This window comes from Photinus pyralis, unplaced genomic scaffold, assembly GCF_008802855.1.
Source record: "Photinus pyralis isolate 1611_PpyrPB1 unplaced genomic scaffold, Ppyr1.3 Ppyr1.4_LG8, whole genome shotgun sequence".
NCBI lineage: Eukaryota > Metazoa > Arthropoda > Insecta > Coleoptera > Lampyridae > Photinus > Photinus pyralis.
This window is the reverse complement of record NW_022170819.1, coordinates 34,834,189-34,854,870: the sequence shown is the minus strand read 5'-3', so window position 1 is coordinate 34,854,870 and position 20,682 is coordinate 34,834,189. Positions and strand designations below refer to the sequence as shown.

Below are 20,682 nucleotides of genomic sequence, written 5' to 3'. Positions count from 1 at the left end.
AACTGTCAATCAGGCTAGATCACCAGTGGAAAGGGCTAAAGCGAAGGAACCACTGAAGTATGCAGAAAGGAGCCTTTAAGTATAACCGAAACTATTGCTCAACAAAATGGCAAAAGTTGCTGACGAGAGAGAGAAGGATGTATAATTTTAAGAGGTCTCGTACATCCTTGGCGGTCAAGATCTTGACGAAATCTTCTATTTGTACTTGTGTACTAAGTAAACTCAGAATTCAATAAAATTAAGAGTTTATTATCAAATCCTAGTGACTATTCTATTCTCCACACTTAATTATATAACCTTACAACTACTGAGTTCGTCCCAAGTTTGTGCCTCACCCGAACCAAAAAGTACATAAACGAGATTGCCGACGATGTAGACACCTGAAGACGTGTAGAACACGATGGCCCACTGATGAGGATTACGCTACGAATGGAATAATAAACTAACAATCGTTACCTTAGGGTCTACCCTTACATGGTCGGTTACAATGAATTGTTGTAGTAGTGGAGCAAAAACGGCGAAAAAGTTTGAGGCACTATTTGCGATTCCCATTAGCGTTCCCGCGTGGTTTGGGGATAGATCCATGTGATTCACGTGATATCCGCAGTAAGCGCTGGCGTTGATGCCAATCGCAATCACCAGAAGGACGACAGTTAGCTCCCAGTCGTCAAATTCGAAACTGTTAATTAAACCAAGTCCAAATAGCGCAGCCGCTGGTATGGCGAAACCGATGGTGGTTGCAGTTTTCCTCGCCAACCCTACCTTTAAGTGTTTAAGCGTAATAGCGCAATCGGTTAGGGAACTAAACACAAAGCTCATCATCCACAGTACCAAGTAAGGTACACCAGCCAGCATTCCAATCTGTAAAGTATTCAGTGACAAGTTTTTGAAAAGTGAGTCACTTACGTTTTTGATATCAATTTCTAAAACCCCTCCCATATAGGTCGGTACGGTAGTAAAAAGTGCAGTGAAAACCCAAGCGTGTGCAGATTGGGCTAGTATAACGGCCCAAACAGGCCGCGAAGTGAGAATCGCCCTCCATGGTGTTCCACTTGACTAACATTACAATAAAAACTCATGGCCGAGGATTAATATACCTATACTTACGCAACTGTCCTGAGCGAACCCCAAACCTTGCGAAATGTAAAGCTTTTCTTCTAGGTCTATACTACCGTGGTCATTTGGCGTGTTGCTCCCAAAAACTATATAAACACCCGTCCATATCATCCCAACCAAACCATAGAAATAAAAGGCGGAGGGCCAACCCAACCACGTTTCTGACAGCAACCCTGTAACCGCCATGGCAACTACAGTACCAAGCGGTCCTCCTAAACACCAGAAACCATACCAAAATCCGTCAACGCCAATCAACCTACCTGCGTAGACCAAGGTACCCAAACGCGCTCGCTCTTGCGGTGGCACCCACTTGGACAGCAGATTATGGGCGGAAGGGTAAACGAAACCTTGCGTAAGCCCCAACAGCACCCTACACGAAATAATCGTCCACGAGCCGAACGAAGCGGCTATCGGCGTTAAAATGCTCAACAGGGAACCGAGCGCGAACGTCACCACCAAAAACCACTTAGGTCCGTAGCTCTTCGCCAACTGCCCGGCGGCCACTTGCGGAATGACGTAACCGACGTAGAACGACGACAGAATTACGCTTTGGTCGTTCCACTCGTACGTCTAAAATCAACGTTCAGCCGACACTTAAACTCGCAATATAACTTACGGGAACGTCGGGATTTGGGCACGTTTCGGGATCGGTCATTGCGACCACCCCCACCGACAGGGTGACGCTAAATCCGTAAGAAATTGCGACCAAAAATGATAGTAGGATGATCTGGGTATGCCTGACGCCGTACCAATCTAAAAGAGATAGGTGAGAAGGTTGAAGGCTGGTTGCACTTACGTGGTGGTCTTTTTTGGATGTTACACTCGGTCATATTTTTTTGGTATACTATGATGATACTAATTAAAGTTGTTGAAGTAGTTTTAATCAGAAAGAGTATCTCAAGTATCTTTGTTTATGGATTGGGGTTACCTACTTTAGAAGTGGGTCATCTGCTGAGAAAGTTGTACAGAATGTGTCAATTTTGGATGTCAGGTCTGTTCTGGTCATTTACTGGTGTACCTTGCCCATGAAGGCTTACTCTAACCATAACTCTTCGCCTACTTTGAGCAAAAATCATACGTTAAGGTTTTCTGTCTTCTGGATTCTTTGCACCTTGTGTTGTCATACGGCATAAAGAGGTAGTCCACCACTAGTCATATCCCCAGCATATCGAACATCGTCGTTATCGACGGCTTCATTATGTGGGGAGGTTATTCTCCCTTTTCCTGGTAAACTGGTTCGGCGGAAACAACATCGGAAGACAAATGCAACGTCAGGGAGGTCAGGGCGTAACGGTTAGGGGGAAACGGCGTAGGTTCTGAAAGAAGCAGGCCGGGTGGTTTCAGTAACCTAAAGAAACAGGTTGGGCAGCATCGGTCCCGATCACCACTCTCTTCAGTGTTTATCCTGTCTCGTTAACATTCCAGTGGTGCCCTCTGGTAACAATCTCGGCACTCCTAATGGAACTCTGAAATTTTCGAATGACAGTAAGGCAAACCAAATCCAAATCAAGGTGGACCATCTGGGGCCCAGGACTGCATGGCCAAGGCAGAGTTTGCTCGTTGGTCAGCGGGTGCTGGCCCCCCCCCCCCCCGTCTCCAGTTTGAATTATCCTTCTTCTGGTAGGAGCAATCTCCAAAGTCCAATACTCGTGGGACCTATATGTTCGGCAATACAAAAACCGACTGTAACGGATGTTCCGCTACTACTATAACCACCACTGATCACGGTTGTCCGACATCGTGAGGGCATTATTGGCTTCTGACGAAGACACCAGTACCTCCTTCTGAAGGAAAACTTGAGGCTTATGAAGCTTCGGATACAAGTGAATTAAACAAAGCGGCGGAGGACATGCAGTTAAATCCCACCCCACAAATAAAGCTTTGTGGAGCAGTTCGCAAACTTCTCAGAAAACTAATCGCTGCTGGGCACAACCCAAATGAGGCTAGGGTTATGGTTAAAAAATCAAACAAGACCCAACAAAAGCCTCAGGAGGGCCGGCAAGTTCAAAAGAAGAGCAGGAAAAGGGACAGCACAGTTCTGTCCTCAAGTGTGAGCGCAGATAATGCCCGATAACAGGGCATCAAAGTAGGGATCTTGTCAACAGACCCTAATTTGGATACCATCCCCGTTTATCAGTTGGGATTATTTAAACCCAACATCCAAGGTTGACAAATGCTCTCCTGTATGGACGTGGAGACGATCCGGTGGTTGAACAACCACGTCGTAACCGCCAAACCGTGAGATGGAGCTCAACTTCAACTTCGGGAGGTAAAGGATACCCTAAAACCTCACTTGTTCATGACTCACCTTCAGGGAAGGGTAGGAGAGTAGACCGACCAAATTTTAAAATGGTTAGACAACTAAAATGCAGGCATGAAGGCTGGTAAAAAATCCACTGCAACGTGGCCGGAGAAAAAACCAATTAGACCAGAGGAGCCTGGGCCCTCAAAGCCCAAAGAAGTCTCTGATGAAACACTCAAAGCAGAACCCATCAAGGTGGCTCCAATGGAAGTCGGGGAAAGCTCAACTGCTCCAACTAATCGAGCAAGTCCCGGTCGCTGCTCAACCAGAACCAAGGGAAAGGTTTCTTCTCAAGTTAAAAAAAACCGGCAGGGTCAGGAAAGGAGACGTCCTTCGATAGATGTAAGGGGGAAAAAAGATAGCCCCATAATGGCCGACATCAAGTTTATACGGGTAAACTTACACAAAGCGAAAGCGGCCACCAGCGCACAAGGTTAACGAAAGAAAATTTAGACGTGACCCTTATACAGGAACCACGGGTAAGCAATTCTCTTATCAAGGGTTATCTTAACTCTGCAGGGACCTTGATTTACGAAAAAAGCCCCAGGGCGGCGGTTTGCGTAAAGGCGAAATAGTGTGTGCTTCGGCATGCTTGCCGTGGGAAAACGAGGCATCATTGCTTCCGTCACCGGAGGTACTGCAAGAAGAGGGTGCAGCTTCTTATAGGTTGTGACGCCAACTCCCATCACCTCCACTGGGGCAGCACAGACACAACCCACAGATGTGGGTAGCTTTTAGATTTTCTATTGTCAGAGAAACTAGAGATATAATGAACCAACATTTGTAACCAGGAACATGAAAGGAGTCCTGGATATTAACTTCTCCTCCTCCTTTTTAGCAGGTAGAATAGTGGAGTAGAGGGTGTCTGACGAGCGCCCTCTCTATCAGACTACGGACAAATCTGCTGTAGTAGTATAATTGAGAAACAATCCGAGCATTCATACCGAGATACTTGTACAACAGATTAGGAACTGGACTTGGATTAAAAGCAACATCGCAAGACTCTCCACTTGATCTAGAACGACTTGCCACACTGCTCCCTGATTCCCTTCTCTCCCCCTTTGATGAGAGTTGTCTGCTGAAGCTGGTTAAAACAAATAGAAACACTCCCTGGTGGAATAATGCGCTCGTCCCTCCCAATGGTATAGTATAGTAAGACGATTCGGAAGGCAAAAAGAGTGCCATGAAGAAGATTCTGTGATTCTGTGATGGAAGAAATTACCGTAACCTTTCGTCTACAGAAGATTTTCTCAAAAGAGAAGAACAAGCCGTTGGGAACGATGGTGGAATCAGATGGGGAACGCACCGGATCACCTAGCGAGACTTTGCAACTCCTGCTGGGAACCCACCGATAGGATGCCACAAGTCTTATAAATCAACCGAGAAAGATGGAATTCCTCCCCCCCCCCCATTCAATAACGACAATTCTAGTAGAACTTTTTAGGGGCCCAGAAATCAACGTCGTTCATCTTTAAAACAATGGAGCAATACATAAAGGAAGATTTCCTTAGGAAATAAGCACCTCAAACCAACCAACATGCATTCCAAAAGGGATGCTTACGCAGACCGCCCTTCACAACCTCATCACTAAGATTGAGGAAAGCGTGTTGGGCAAGGGATCGACCGTAGATGCTTCATGGACATTGAGGGGCAATTCAACGGCTTCTGATATGACTCTATTGATGAAACATCAAGAGACAAAGATATCGATCTGTGCAGAAGAGCAGGACGATTAAAGGTAGACTGGGATCGGAGACAGTCCTTGTGGTCGCGAGCAGAGGTTGTCTGCAAGAGGGTGTAAATGTCCCCTCTCCTCTGGTCAATACCCATGGACCGACTGGTAAACGCAGTCATTCTGTACAAGAGGCTAAGTTGGAAGCCTCAAATAACCGTGGCGGTCAACAAGGCCACCACGGCCTTAATGAGCTGTCGAAGCCTTATGGGGAGGAAATGGGGACTAAATCTCTGTAATTGCAGCCAAAGGGCTACTGGGTGCGGGCACTTAAATCTGATCTGGCAATCAGGCAAAACACGAGCAGCCTTCTCCATAACCTTCAAGCTGCTAATGGAATGCCACACAACACTGGAAGAAATAGCCAGGCGTAATCGTGTTACGTTAGTGTGGGTGCCAAGCCATGAACCGGTAACAAGAAGGCGGATCGCCTCCAGTCACAACCTGGAGCACTGATTAGAAGACAGCTAAGAAAAGGGTGGAAATCTTCCCCTGGACTAAGTGATCAGTTTCCAGACAAAACCAGTTCATTGGACATTGCCCCTTTGCGATATCATCTCAACCACATCGGGGTCGCTGAAGTCCTCAGACTACCTCTCTTGAAGTAAGACCTCGAGTAAGACACTGAGGCACGCATAATAGATCCAAGGGTCAAAATGCATAGGGGAGGAAAAGATACTGCTTTGCCTTATCTCTAGAAGGTGAACGTTTTTTCGAAACCAAAGTCCCTTGCGGGAACTCAAATTTAAATAGTAATTAAACGTAGATTAAAAATACCGCCTTGCATTATCTCCAGGCGGTTTTCTCGAAACTAAATCCAAGTCCATGTAAGCATTATGTAACGCGGGCCCGCTAACGCACTTAAATGTTTTTGATTTTTTTTGGGAGAATAGTTTCCAAGTACACTCCTGACTATGTATTTACGTGTGAAAAGAGAAGGTGCTAGATTGTCGCGCAATAAACGGGAAGTACCTGACCGTTCGGCCGAATTAGGTCCGTCGTTATCGGGCATGGGACCTGTCCATATTGTAGGAATTCTTCATTAAGGAGGTATCTGACAAATTCGAGTTTCTGGTTATTTGTTTGGTAAAAAGGAATTAATTCGACAGATAGAGTAGTACTGAGTGGGTGTGGTGGGAGAGAAGTCGGTCAGGGGGTGACGTGGAAGAATATGCGGGTAGCCACGAGAAAGTTCGCGTCAAACAAACGAAAAATTTTAAGTGAATCAGCAGCTTATTACTGGGTGTGAAAAAATCAGATTGAAACCGTGTGAAAAAAATGAATGGGCTAGCCGTCGGCATAAAGTTTTACGAGCAGGTATTACCAAACTACCCGCTACAATGTGACAAATTTAGAGTCAGCCGAATATTAATGGCACGTAAAAATATACCGCCTTGCATTATCTCCAGGAGGTGAGTGGTTTTCTCCAAACCAGATCCAGTTCCGTGAAGGTTCAGGAAAATGAACAATTGCGCTCCTAATTACACATAAAAACTGACTTAGGCGTCGTATCGGTCACCTTGCTTAACGCTTTTATTAAAATCTACCAGAATTGTTCAGATCAGTATTTATTACACTTAGCCAACACAATACTATTCTATGCATATTAACCGTTATTCCACGCTTGTATCTCACCAGAACCGAAGACAACGAAGACTACGCTACCGATAACGTAGACAGCCGAAGATATGTAAAAGACAATCGCCCATTGCATGGGATTGCCCTGTAAAACACGTGGTGACCTTTGACAACCTACGTTTAAAAACTTACCGGTTCGGTGACTATAAAATGAACCAGAAGAGGAGCGACAGTTCCGCAAAAGTTGGCAACGCTGTTAGTGATCCCCATGAGAGTTCCGGCATAGACTGGCGAGAGATCCATGTGATTCACGTGGTATCCGCAGAGAACACTTCCATTGGCTCCGACCGAGACAAAAAGTAACGCTAAGGCTACGTTCCTAATATCGGTATCGGGGCCGCTGATCAGACCAAGAGTCACTAGGGTAATGGCTGGGATGCAGAGGCCTAAAACGTGACGTTATGCACAGTGGGGTGGAGGGGGTTACGTACCGACGCTGTTTGCGACCTTTCTGGCGACACCCACAGATAGATACTTTTTAGATATGACATAGTCGATTAATGCGCCAGATGAAATGGTGACGATCCAGTTCAGGAGATAAGGCCCCGCCGATAGGACCCCGTTCTACAAGTTGGGGTATAAACTTCGCCTATTTTCCAATGTGAAACTTACGCTTTTAATGTCAAAGTGTAGGATGTCGGCCATGTAGGTTGGTATATTGGTGATAAGCGTGGAAAACCCCCAGCTCTGTCCAGAATGTGCGAATATCAGCGCCCAAACGGGGAGAGATTTAAAAAACGCCGCCCACGGCGTCTTTGAGGGTAACTAAAGGTATATTTCATTACATTATGCTCGTTCCAGTTACAGTGTTGTTTCGGAAGCATTTTCACATGAAACGCCAATAACATTCATCTATTATTCTAGAGTTTACAGTACAATTTTAATGAGCGAAGAGCGTTGGTGTTTCAAACTGTGGAAACTAGTACCTACATTGAGTTATATTTTATTCCGAAGAAGGTCCAGAAATTGTTTGGAGATCTATACGAAAAATTTCAATTCATAAACTGACGTCGTAAAATTGAAAATTCGTATTTAGAACTATCAAAAAATTATAAAAGCACCAGCTGACTTTTTCGGTGGATAAATTATAGTTTATAGTGACGGATCGATCAATAAAAATTCCAATTAGAGCTCTATTAATAACTCATATTGCGAAAGCGTAAAGCTGTTTGATAGCAGACGATATAAATAGAAAGTTCATTGGCCAATCAATTGCATAACAAAAGATAATCGTAAAAAAATCCAAAAAACGTCAGTGGTAGTGCTTCCCGAGGTCCAGGTGTTGCATTCTATGGTATCGAGATTTAAGACCTTTCCTTTCGAGAAAAAACAGGTACCTATACTAATCATTAAGAATTGAAACAATCCATGTTCCATGCCATTGATAATATTCCACTAATGTGATAAAGGTAGTCAACTTCTTGCTCGTTTTTTTATGGTAAAACCCTGCTTCTTTACGAATAAGATAGCAATTTAATTTTTTCATAATCTCAAAAATGAGCAAAACGACACCTTTACTTCAAACTGGGAACTTCAATGACGCGCTCTGTATATTTTTAAGTTTTTGTAAGATAATTTTATAGCTGATACGTTGTTTTTGGTAATTTATACCAGGCTGGACGAAAAAACCAAATTTCAGAATCTTGGAGACCGCGAATGGCCTAAAATCGTTATCGCTCTCCATTACTACAAAAAAAAACATTTTCTGTAGTTTACCCAATAAACAAGGATCGCAGTGGTTAGCCATGTGTTTTAAAACACTTTGTATATATTTTTCAAATAACTACAATCTTTTACGGATGAATAATAAAAAGGTTACATTTTTTTTCTATTCTGTTAATATTGTGAACCATCTGGTCGTCAGGTCAGGATTACTCACACAAAAATAAAAAATACTGAATGGTCGCGCAGTACTTCCGGGCTAATAAAATAAGTGAAACCGGCACCCCACTGTTCGTCACTTCAAAACGCCACAAAAACTGAAAGCCATTAATTTGAGAATAGTGAAAAATTTACGCGAGGGAACATTTTCAAATTGGGAACAGGCGCTCTTTACGTAGAAACAGAAATTAATTGTACATTATTTAAAAACTCCTTATGGAAAAGATTCCAAACTTTCGCCTATTATTTTCGCGAACTTGGTTTTGGTTTGTTGGGTTTCGAAATACTTATAGCAATTTTTGTTTAGTATTCACATCTAAGTTAGCGTTACGACGGTGGTACTAAAAATCAACGGTACCATTGCAGCGGTCTATTTCTTGAGGGGAGCGGTATTTTTCCGACGGGGAGAGGATCAATTCTAACCCGAAAGGGATGTCATCTACGTCAGCTAACGTAAGCTGTTTAAAATTTTTGTGAATTTTGGTTTAAAGTAACTTCGACATTCCTGAACAAATCGACCTATCAGAAACATTTGTATAAAAAGATACCGTATCGTATTTTATTCATTGATAAGGATCAGTCATTGGATTTTTATTTGCACTTAATTTTAGTATTACCATTCCCTTGGTTGGATTATATAATTTGTTATTTTGTATTCCAGGTGTATTTTCGAACAGGAGAATGTAACTGTAAATTATTATGTGCTAAAGATAAATTCTTTAGAGGCAAATTTAGCGGAACAGAAAGTAGGGATTGCATTCATTTTTTATTTTTACCTTTGTTTTTATGAGCCGGCCCAATTTTGAGAATATAGAAAAATATAAAGGAAAATGGAACTCAACCGCTTTTGTGTTTATGTTCAATCAAGCCTTATGAATATGTATAGAGTTCAGTCGAAGCAGAACGTTTGATTTTGAATTTTAGATCTTGGAATGACATAAAAGGCCAAAGTTTCGCAAGGCCATTTATTACTGATCTAGCCGTGGGAACCATAAAAATTGTCATGTTAAGATTTCTGCCAATGCCGTAGAGATTTGATTTCATTTTATGCAAGAGGGGTTTTCAACCCCTGTAAATGTAGAAAAGTAGGTATTGCCCATACACAATCCATTCTTTGACGTGTTTTATAGGATTATATAGCACCTTCCCTTACAATTTCAGAAAAATCCGCCCAAAATATAAAAATTGGATTTGCGAGACAAAATAAGCACAATTGTGCATTTCTTTATTTTGGTAGGAATGCGCCAAAAAAGGGTGTTGACCGACCTTCAATTTTATAACAACAAATTTGACTAAGGCTAAGTTTACAAACCGTTGATGACGTACATTTCAAAAACTCTCAGTCAAAAATCAACGTCTTCGAGTTTCACAGTTTTACGTAATGGATCGTCAAGATCAAAGGCTCTACACTACCTTTCATAAACAATCGCTATCACGAACCCACTTCCACCTTCTCTAAACCCGTCCGATTAAAAAAACACCTGTTTCATCACATAAACAAAATGTTATCAATTCATGACTTATTTAAAGCAATTTTTAAACAGAAAATAATGTCTTAAACAAAATAATCTCTAACAATAAGGAAAATATTTTACAATGTATTATCAATTTTAAATAAGAGCAATAATTTTGCGTTTTTATCTAATAATTGCCTTAATTTAAATTAAATAAAAGGCGGACCATCAGTGTAATCAGTCTTTATGACAAAATAATTACGCAATGCAAAGAAGAGCCCAGAAAATGTCATAGTTTTAGTGATCACTCTGTAGATTAACACCCGGTATTTAAAAGCGCTTTCAGTTGGGCGTTTCAGTGGCTTGCGGAAGGTAAAAATACTTGATTTAATTTCTAGATTTGTGTTTCCGTCTCCGTTACCGTAAAAAAAAGCTGTAACAAATTTTCCGTTTGCAGCCGTTCCCGTAGAGATTATTTTTTAAATTTATATTTTAGAGTTTCAGTTTCGTTATGAATAAGATAGTTTTAGCTTCCTATGTTAATTTAAAACGAGCATTAAAACTGCAGATTTGCGGCGGTATCAGTTTGATTAGACCTTTTGCCGGCTTAAAAAATTCGAAGAGACAATGGGAGTTAATTAGAAGCAATTTCATTTCGTAAATTTAAGTGTCGCTAAGTAAATGAGTTGCAGAAACAGTATTCGATTAAGTCGCGGGTGGTTTCATTAGAAGCGCGCTTACTAAATTGAGACTTTGGGATATGTTCCCGATTTGTATGATGACCAGACAGGTAAAGGTAAAGCCATTGTTTAGAGGGGATCTTGTTCTCTTTGGTGTTTTGCTAGTCACCTTTATAAGTACCAGTATTAGCTTTTAATACTTCCCGTAAATTTATTTTGCATTCATACCATTTGATCTGTGCTCTACATTAAGTCGACTGCACCGTAGTTAATTTCTACTTTCTGTTCCATTAATTGTAAGGAGGGATATTGTTCTGTTTTCCTGCATTTGCTTTCCCGTAGACACTGCTAATTGTTACTTTAATGTTGTATGGGTTTACTTAGACATAGATAATCATGAGACCAGATTTTTTCAAGATTTACAAAAGTAAAACGTTTCCTCACAAGATTTTTAAGGGGGTTTGCGGAAAGTGACTACAATACTGCACTGAAAACTTACACAAATTACTAAGATATCCATAGCCTTTGTCTCTAAAAACCATTCTTCAAACGTTTGTATAAGCAAGCAGGTTTAAATAAACTTCTAAGGTTTCCGAAACCTAAAAGAAGGATTCAATGAGAATGAGACGTTATTCAAGGCGATATTTAGGAAAATAGCCTAATAGAATTCTACGGGGTACCTATATAAAGTCAATTCCAAGTAGATCCTTCAGACTTCCAAAGTACCTGTAATATACAGAATATTTGAAGCAGAACGAGATGTTTTTAAATGAGATTTTGGAAGTCGAAAAAATGTCCAATCAAAAAGACCAAGAAGATTGGCACACGGAATAGAATCTGGATTAGAACGTTAGTGTTCCATCTAGCATGGAATGGAAAAATGCGGTTGTGAAGCTGTCACTGCCAGTGGGCGTAAGTTCCACATTCCCCTCTCCATGACCTATCAAGGGGTGTATTTTGAACTTCCCGTAGAAGACAGGTCTTTATAGTTCTCTGTAGATCTACGCTTTTTGAAAAGCTACATAATAGGCTTACACGTACTCGTTCAGCTGGTATTGCTCCTAAAGACAATTCGATGTACTCCTTCTCTGTTGGGTTCATGGCTTTGTAATCCGCTGGGCTGTTTTTACCAAGTACCATCCAAAGCACCGTCCACAATAACCCCGCGCCACCGTAGATGTAGAAGGCATAAGGCCAACCCAAATGAGTTCCCGATATCCAACCGGTGAAAGGCATGGAGACGACGGTACCAAGTGGTCCCCCTTAGAACAGACTATCACTTTCTCTGAAATCGTTCGTACCCTCACCTGCGTACACGAAGGTACCCAATCGCGCTCTTTCTAAAGGTGGAACCCACTTTGATAGTAGGTTGTGAATGCAGGGATAAAGAAAACCTTGGGCGAGCCCTTGGATGACTCTGCAAACAATAACAGCCCATGATCCTAACGGTGCCACAACCGGTATCAAAACGGCCATTAAGGAACCAACGATCGACGTGACCGTTATGAAGATCTTCGCCCCGAAGTTCTTCGCCAGGTGTCCCGCAATCACCTGAGGAATTACGTAACCGATGAAGAACGACGTCAGTATTATGCTTTGGTCGTCCCATTCGAATGTCTAAAAAGATACCCGATGTCGCGATCTTGTCTATGTCGAAAATATGAACTTACTAATACGTCGGGATTCGGGCTTGTATTTTTATCGGTCATTGCGACTATGCCAACGGACATGTTGACACGCATACCATACGCCAAAAGGACCGACAGGAACAGCAGTATCACCTGCGTATGCCTGGCGCCGCATCCATCTAAAACAAAGTTTAGGCAAATCGATCCTGCGTGTTGTCAGTTACATACACGTCGCCTCCATTCTCGACTGGCGTATCTTATTCAGGTCATCGTCACTATCTAAATACTTAAGCGATATCGATATATTATTGTTTCTACTCGTACTGAGACTATGATGCAGATAGGGCTGCGAGAAAAGCAAGAGACACGATAACCTTAACTAATGGAAATAAGTAGTAGAGACGATGATCTGCAATCATTAGTTTTATTTTCAGTGGACAAACCGGTCGCTACTAAATCCATCCACGGTCATAGGAGGAAGCTACTGACATGAAATGACTTACCATTCTATTTTCATAAGTCGTCAACCCGTAGAACGCCCGATAGGAACTAGGTCACAAAGTTTGGTGGAATAGACCGCGATTTTATGGACGTTTTGCCCAAACGTCGCAATTTTTAACAATAGGATGACTAGACCTTCACAATCCTTGGATTAGGTAAGTGTTTGCATAGAAAATACGGAATCCGATACTATTTTCCTTGCACGCGTAACTGGTAGCCTTGAATTTTAATAGGTATTGCTGCTCGTTAGATTTTAATTCGAAGTACGGTGACAAAAATGGTCATTATTTTGCAACGATGAGATGAATATGAGTAGAAACACCAAAAAATAAAATTACCCATGTACGCTCCCATGGAACACTCACTCCCAAAAAAACTTGCCACTATGTAAATTTGTTCCCCGTTGGTGGGACCAGACGGGGAACGCACAGGTCCAACTAGAGATACTTTAATGCGAACCCACTTCCCGGGTTCCATTGAGCAGATGAGACGACATCAAAAGGCCTCCATTCTCCCCTTCTACCAACAAATTTAACTACGGACTTAGTGGTCACCGGAGGAGATGGAAGTCTCAGCACTCTCCTTATAAACGGGATTAAAACAATAACGCATATTCTAGTAGAAACCTTTAAGGAGAGCTGCCTCCCTAAGGACTGGAAGAAGGCAGGCGTGGCTTTTACTCCTAAAGCAGGCAAGAGGCCTAAGACGAATCCAAGAGTTAATGACCTATCAGCCTAGTGTCCTTCACCCTTAAAACGATGGAGAAAGTAGTAGGGCAACCTCTTCAGGAGGAGTTCCTTAAGAAAAAAGCTCTTTACACCAACCAACACGCATACATCATAATGGACAAGAGACAATCTTGGAAGCATCACATCACGCTTGCGGTTAACAAGGCTACTACGGACTTGATGAGCTGTCGAAGCCTGATGGTGAGGAAATAAGGACTAAACCTCGTCTCCTTCTGGTTATACCTCACTGTATTTAAGCCTATCTTGGCCTACCTTGCGGTGGTTTGGTGGTCAAAGCAGAACCAATGAGTACTACACCGACAGCTGCCAGGGAAGTCTTGCTAGACCTTCTCCCTCTTCACTTAGTAGTAGTTCATATGAACTCAGCAGAACACTACCTCAAAAAACCAAGAAAATGAAAAGTGAACTAACTCTAATTAGGTGCTAATTAGGTGCTAATTAAGTGGCCTATTCCCGAATTAAATGCTCCTTTTTTTCAAAAAGTATTATATTACATGTTTTGCCAGGTGCATATGAACTCACCAGAGCACTACTTCAAAATACCAAGAAAATGAAAAGTGAACTAACTATAATTAGATGCTAATTAGGTGCTAATTAAGTGCCATATCCCCGAATTAAGTGCTCCTTTTTTTTTTAAATTATTACCTGTTCTGCCAGGTTCATAATTTAAAAAAAGAAGCATTTAATTCGGGAATAGGACACTTAATTAGCACCTAATTATAGTTAGTTCATTTTTCATTTTCTTGGTTATTTGAGGTAGTCCTCTGCTGAGTTCATATGAACCTGGCAGAACATGTTCCAAGGGTCATAGTGCGAAGGCCCAACCCAAGAAACAAAAGAAATCGTTCCTAGAATATACCCTCGCAACCCTAGAAATTTCTTCGCTATAGTCCCCTTCACCGGTTTAGACCCCGGAATATACTCCCTGAAAATTTGCCGCGTCTTCGGAATATTGGCTTAGCGAAATTCGCCCCATGAAACTTCAAGCAGATCTATCGAATCTAATAAATAGGATCAAAAAAATTTTTCCCTTTAAAACAACTCCCCTAGAAAAATGTTGGCTTTCTAGGGTCGTAAATTGTGACATAAATAAAAGGGAGCCCCGAAACCAGTTTCCATAGAATCGAATTTCACAGAACACAAAAAATTTACTACCACTAAACTGTAAAATCAAATTATTGTTGAATTAAAAAAATGAAGAAGAAAGATTGAGTAACAAAAACAATACGAAGAGCAAATCAGGGAAATAAAGACGGAGAACGATTTTTGNTTCTCGATCTTCCTATTTTTCCCGCCTACTTCTTTTTTGCTACCCTTGATTATTCACGGGATTTTCCACATCCTCCCCGGCCCCAGTGATTTCCAAGGGAAATAGTAGTTGAATTGGCCGTCTCAAAACGGTCTGGTCGGCAGTTTTCACTTCACAGGCTCTAACTCTTCCATCACGTCCATGAAATAACTTCATTATTCGGACTAACTTCCAAAGTAGTCTTGGTACGTTATCGTCATGTAGCAAAGCCACATCTCCAACTTCTATCTTCTTAGACTGAACTTGATGTTGATTATGGAACAGTCGTGATTGTTGCAAATAGTTATTTGACCAAACCTTCCAAAATTTCTGCGTTAACTTGTTACGATTTTTCCATTTTTGCAAAATTTGGTTTCTTTTAATATCCGGATGGTTGTTGTTGATATGAAATCCACATTCGTTACTACCCAAAAGGAAATGTGCTGGTGTCAAAAACATTAAATTTTCGGGCTGATCATCCAAGTAGGTAAGCGGTCTCATATTCACCGTAGCTTCAATTTCTGAAATGATGGTTTGTAGTTCGTCACAATCAAGGGATTTCTTTCCAAGTGACAATTTTAGAGCATCTTTTACAGTTTTGACCATTCGTTCCCAAAATCCGCCCCACCACGCGGCGCGCTCCACAATAAATCTCCATTCAATGCAACGTCCTGTGACAAAATTTTGAAATTTATCGGTGCAAATTATTTTGTATAATTCTTTCAATTCTAAAGCTGTTCTCTTAAATGTTTTCGCGTTGTCTGAATAAATGATATCCGGAACTCCCCTTCTTGAAATGAACCGTCTAAATGCGTTAATACAGCTCTCTGCTGTTAGATTAGGAACTATTTCAAGATGTACGGCACGTACCACAGCACACGTTAACAGCATGATGTAAGCCTTTTGCCGCCTCGATTCGTTGATAATGTATAGAGGTCCAGCGAAATCTAGGCCCGTTACCTTAAATGGTTCTGCTGAAGACACCCTACTTCTTGGTAAGGGTGCAAAAGGTTCATTGCCAGGTTTTGCTCGTAATCTCTTGCAAATTATGCATTTGCTCAGTATAGATTTTACTCTTTGCCTGCATTGTAAAATCCAAAATCGTTTTCTTATATGTACCATCGTCACGTTTACTCCACCATGCATTGTGGAAACATGAGAGTTCGAAATAAGTTTATCCGTTAGAAATGACGTTTTAGGTAACACCACAGGATATTTCGTTTGGTACGGTAAGGAGCTTTCCTGTAAACGGCCTCCTAATCTCATTATATCGTCTTCATCAAGAAAGGGACTTAGCGTTAAAACTCGAGAAGAGGGTTCAATTTTTTTACCTCGCCTTAGGTCAGCTATTTCACTTGAAAAATGCTGTCCTTGAGTTACCTTTATCCAATATCTTTCAGCCTCCTTTAACTCTTGAGCCTTCAAGCTTCCAGTTCTTTTGTTCTTTTTATTTCTTAGATTATGGTAATATCTTTTAACATAAGCGGTAATGCGAAAGATTTTCTCCAAACTACTAAATCTCTCAAGTTTGAAGATTGGTTCGTTATTCTGGATTACTTCTTCTCCTTGTACTAGCAAAACAGATGCTTCAGATCCTATCGCGATATCTTCTTCAGGCCATTCTTCTGGTTTAAATTTCAGCCAATTAGGTCCATGTTTCCAAACTTCCGATGTCATAAGACCTTTAGATGTTACACCCCTCGTTAGTAAATCTGCTGGATTCTCTGCCCCTGGACAATGGCGCCATACTCCAACTGAGTTCTTCTTAATTTCAGTTACACGACTGCGAACATACGGTTTCCACCTGTCAGCTTTGCCCATGATCCAATATATCGTTATTTTCGAATCTGTCCACAAAGTGCAGGAATGAAATTTAACGTCAATATTTTCAAGTATAAATTTCTGAAGTCGAGTTGCACAGACTGCCGCGGTGAGTTCCAGTTTTGGTAACGTTAAGCTCTTATCTCCCTTTTTGTCAATTGGAGCTACTCTACCCTTAGACATGATAAAGTTACATTCGACTTCGTTTTCGTTAACTACTCTGAGATACGCCACTGCTCCATACGCCTTTGGGCTCGCGTCCGCAAAAATGTGAAGTGAAACTTCGGAGTTTCTGTCTTCGAGTGCACATCTGGTAAACGAAAAATGTTTCAAAGATTTCAGTTCAAAACACCATCTCAACCATTCATTGGTGATATTATCAGGTGTGGTTGAATCCCAGTCGACCTTAAGTTTCCAAATTTCTTGGAGCAATATCTTATTTGCTCTTACCAAAAAGGGACTCATAAAGCCAAGTGGATCATAAATTTTCGATACTATTTGTAGCACCCCACGTTTCGTTATAGATTTATTATCGATTTCATTTAAAACTGAAGTTATATCTACTGCTAACTCGTCATCGTTATGGTACCATAAAATTCCAAGTACTTTCTTGGCATTAACGTTTTCCTCGCGTTTCATCAATTTTCTGAGCGAAACGTCATTGCTGTTCCACTTACGTAAATTCATATTAGCTTTAGCTAAAATTTCTTTGGACTCTTAGTAAATACGTTCGGCTTGAGTTACGTTATCAACTGCTACTACCAAGTCATCCACATAGAATGAAGACCTCAAAATTTCGCAAGTGTCTGCTAGATTTTCCGGCTGCGATTGTAAAAGTTTCTTAAGTGTAACCGCCAGCAAGAAGGGACTGCACTTAATCCCAAACGTTACACGTTTCATTCGATATTTTGATATTCGTGGAAGATTATTGACGTCATCAATAGGAACGCTATACCACAAAAAACTGTGAGAATTACGATCGCGTTCTGCTATAGCGATTTGCAAGAAAGCTTTCTCGATATCGGCTGTAAATGCAACTCGTCCGACACGAAAGTTCATTAAAATTCGTAAAAGAAACGGCACTAAATTTTCGCCTTGCAAAAGTACGTCATTTAACGAAGGCATACCAGGGGCGTGCGCCGACGCGTCAAACACGATCCTTAATTTTGAAGTGTCTTTGTCATCCCGATATACCGCCCGGTGCGGCATAAAATAAATTCGAATGTCATTTGTCACTTCCGGTAAAAGTTCGGCACAATCATTGTTCATGTATTCACGCATCGCACAATCGTATTCCCGAAGTTTGCCGCGTTCGTTGAGTTTGCGCGTTAATGACTTTAGCCTATTGAAGGCACCGTTAAAGTTAGAATCAACCCGTACGTTTGGCTCTATCCAAGGCATGGCAACACAATATCTATCGTTTTCAAAAGTTATATTCTCATCTAAAAAGTGTTTTGTATGAGATTTGTCCGTCACGTTATCATTGTTTATCCCGATTGTTTCAAGAGTCCAAAAGTTTTCTAACCCGTTACCAACAGTCTCACAATCGAGCTCGCACTGTACGTGTAAAATGTTCGCCACGTTAATCCCGACCGAAAACGCGTATTCGTTAAAATGTCCGCTGCCTACACCGTGAATTGTTCAACCAAATTTGGTTTCGATCGCCATCAAGTCTTCAGTGATTTTCTTCGTGTTATTGGTCACTATCTTCCAATAAAAATCAGAACCAATTAAAAGCGATATTCCATGATGAACGTTAACGTTAGAGTCGCACAAATCCGCTAATCGATAATTTATGCTGAACTCATGTATCAATGGTTCTTTTAATGACGGTGCGCTCAATGAATCAAAACAAATTTCGGGCACTTCAATCGCGTTGATAGTCACCTCATCGTTAATATACTCGCTTTTCAACGTTAATGATACTTTTCGACATAAGCGAGCCGGAGCCCTTTCAGATTTTCCAAAAGGCATTATCGATATTTTGTGTGTCCCTATAACAGGTAAGTTATGCTTTCGTGACACACATTCTTTGATAAAAGTTAAATGGCTACCTCCATCTATAACCATACGTAAAAAACTCTTAGGTACGCCACTGTTCGTTATTATTTGTGCACAAGCGGTTTGTAAATAAATTATTTTGCCTAAGCACCCGTTCGCTAACAAATTTGTCGACTCAAATTTACTACTCGATGCGTCATTTTTCGTGGATTCAGTTACAGTTGCAGATTTCTTCTTATAATCTGGATCACACATAGACGTTGCGTGTTTCGCTTTACACTTTGCGCAAGATACATTTACTCGACAAAACCTTGAATTGTGATTCGACTTGGTACATCGGAAACAGCACCCTTTAGATTTTAAAATCTCTTTCTTTTGCGCCAGCGTTATTTTGCTATCACAATCCATCGCGCCATGATCGTTAGAGTTGCAAAACAAGCACTGTTCTTTTACAGATGTAAGCAAACCTGCTGCTGTGCACGTTTTATCACTAGATTTCTGAAATCTATTTTTGTGAACTGAATTTTTCTCGTTACTTTTAGGCTCATCTTCCAAAACTTTAGCCTGTTCAATTGATTCTACTTCTAACTTAATAAAGTTTAAAAGTTGAGAAATTTGATGTTCATATGAGATTTCTTTAGAACTTATGACACTTCCAGCAACAGACTCGTTATCATCATTATCATTAGTTGTAACCTGTCGTTTGAGGAATTCAGTTCTCATAGTAAAGGGTAGTGCTTTTAATAAAATAGATTTCACCATCATCCCATAATTTTGTGGAGACACTCCCAGCGTCTGCAGAGATCGCGTTATTTTTGAAGCTGTATTGTATAATTTTCTCAATGAAACATCATTTGTGGTTTTGACTGGAGTTAAAGCTAACAGCTGTTGAGTGTAGTTATCGGCAATTTTTTCGTTATTTCCGTACTGCTCCTTTAAAAGCTCAACTGCATCTTTATAGCTTGAACTACTGGACGTTAAACCTTGAACGGTTATTGAAGCATTTCCAGTTAAAACAGACTTTAAATATGTAAACTTAGAAGATTCCCCTAGATCGTTATTATTGTGAACAGCAGTCTCAAACTGCTCCCAAAAGGCAGGCCACATTTTATAATCACCGTTAAATTTTACTAATTCTAATTTGGGTAATCTCACCGCCCTTTTGGTTTCTGCCCTTGTAGAAGCTGCTCTGGCTGCACGTCCTTCGGCTGTAATGGACCCCACGTCTTCTTCGGCGTCGACGATGCTGGCTGCATATTTTCCACCCGCGCTTGATAGTTCGAATTCCAACCTGGCAATCGCTGCAACCGCCTTATCTTCGTATTCGATAATTTTCTCGCACTCTGATTCAATCTTATCGACGGGTATCTCACTTGCTACTTCAATATTTACGCGTTTTAACGAGTCGTTCACCGATTTCAGTCTGTTAATTAAAACAATAGCTTCCTTGTGGTCAACCGGCGCGTTATCATCAGACATTTCGTTAGCCCGATCCACAAGTTTCGTTAGCTGCGTCCGATACGTTTTCTTTAGCGCTTGATTCATGATATGCTTCCGTTAATGCACTATTTTTGACAAACAGTTCACGTTATGACGTTAATTAAATTTTTACACTTTAACTGTCAATACCGGCACGTCCGTTAGAAACCGAATTGTCCGTTATTAAAGTTCCACGATTCACTTTCCTCTTTCCCGGGTTTCGGCACCATGAAAAAAAAGCATCGACAATTGGTAAAACACGGTATTTAATAGTGCTTTATTTATCAATGAATTAAACGATTCACAAAACAAATACGTAGGTACAATACGTTACTACGCTAATATCAATAATTCTCGATCTTCCTATTTTTCCCGCCTACTTCTTTTTTGCTACCCTTGATTATTCACGGGA

General features: G+C 41.0%; 5 protein-coding genes across 5 annotated transcripts; all 5 read right to left on the bottom strand.

The window, feature by feature from the left end:
- Positions 1-288: 288 nt before the first annotated feature.
- On the bottom strand, positions 289-6,162 carry LOC116179571 (putative inorganic phosphate cotransporter). Its single transcript, XM_031499369.1, has 7 exons — positions 6,123-6,162; positions 1,733-1,920; positions 1,377-1,686; positions 1,108-1,328; positions 907-1,056; positions 475-861; positions 289-423 (listed from the first exon to the last, which is right to left on the bottom strand). The coding sequence occupies exons 1-7, from the start codon at positions 6,160-6,162 to the stop codon at positions 289-291; spliced, it is 1,431 nt and encodes a 476-aa protein (XP_031355229.1).
- A 503-nt stretch (positions 6,163-6,665) lies between these two features.
- On the bottom strand, positions 6,666-13,378 carry LOC116179126 (putative inorganic phosphate cotransporter). Its single transcript, XM_031498841.1, has 10 exons — positions 13,271-13,378; positions 12,935-13,150; positions 12,660-12,840; positions 12,474-12,610; positions 12,111-12,420; positions 11,845-12,065; positions 7,401-7,553; positions 7,220-7,352; positions 6,921-7,174; positions 6,666-6,873 (listed from the first exon to the last, which is right to left on the bottom strand). The coding sequence occupies exons 3-10, from the start codon at positions 12,670-12,672 to the stop codon at positions 6,757-6,759; spliced, it is 1,338 nt and encodes a 445-aa protein (XP_031354701.1). The 5' UTR covers positions 12,673-12,840; positions 12,935-13,150; positions 13,271-13,378; the 3' UTR covers positions 6,666-6,756.
- Positions 13,379-14,951: 1,573 nt separating this feature from the next.
- LOC116179379 lies at positions 14,952-17,503 on the bottom strand (the record flags this gene model as incomplete). Its single annotated transcript, XM_031499167.1, is given in 1 exon segment — positions 14,952-17,503. A coding segment is annotated over 1 exon segment (2,487 nt). The 5' UTR covers positions 17,478-17,503.
- On the bottom strand, positions 17,479-18,315 carry LOC116179380 (the record flags this gene model as incomplete). Its single annotated transcript, XM_031499168.1, is given in 1 exon segment — positions 17,479-18,315. A coding segment is annotated over 1 exon segment (808 nt), but the record flags the coding sequence as incomplete, so codon positions are not given.
- Positions 18,316-18,431: 116 nt separating this feature from the next.
- On the bottom strand, positions 18,432-20,336 carry LOC116179570. Its single transcript, XM_031499368.1, has one exon. The coding sequence runs from the start codon at positions 20,334-20,336 to the stop codon at positions 18,432-18,434; it is 1,905 nt and encodes a 634-aa protein (XP_031355228.1).
- Between the last annotated feature and the right edge of the window lie 346 nt (positions 20,337-20,682).

Bases quoted from the DNA above. Each gene is read 5' to 3' on its own strand.
- LOC116179126 (XM_031498841.1), bottom strand. The intron at 7,353-7,400 runs GTAAGTTTCACA...CCCAACTTGTAG, and splicing joins TACACTTTGACATTAAAAGC to AACGGGGTCCTATCGGCGGG. The intron at 6,874-6,920 runs GTAAGTTTTTAA...CGTGTTTTACAG, and splicing joins ATTTTATAGTCACCGAACCG to GGCAATCCCATGCAATGGGC.
- LOC116179571 (XM_031499369.1), bottom strand. From the start codon at position 6,162: ATGCCCGATAACGACGGACCTAATTCGGCCGAACGGTCAG. The intron at 1,921-6,122 runs GTACTTCCCGTT...CATCCAAAAAAG, and splicing joins TAATTCGGCCGAACGGTCAG to ACCACCACGTAAGTGCAACC. The intron at 1,329-1,376 runs GTAGGTTGATTG...TCTGGTGTTTAG, and splicing joins GGGTACCTTGGTCTACGCAG to GAGGACCGCTTGGTACTGTA.
- LOC116179570 (XM_031499368.1), bottom strand. From the start codon at position 20,336: ATGAATCAAGCGCTAAAGAAAACGTATCGGACGCAGCTAACGAAACTT.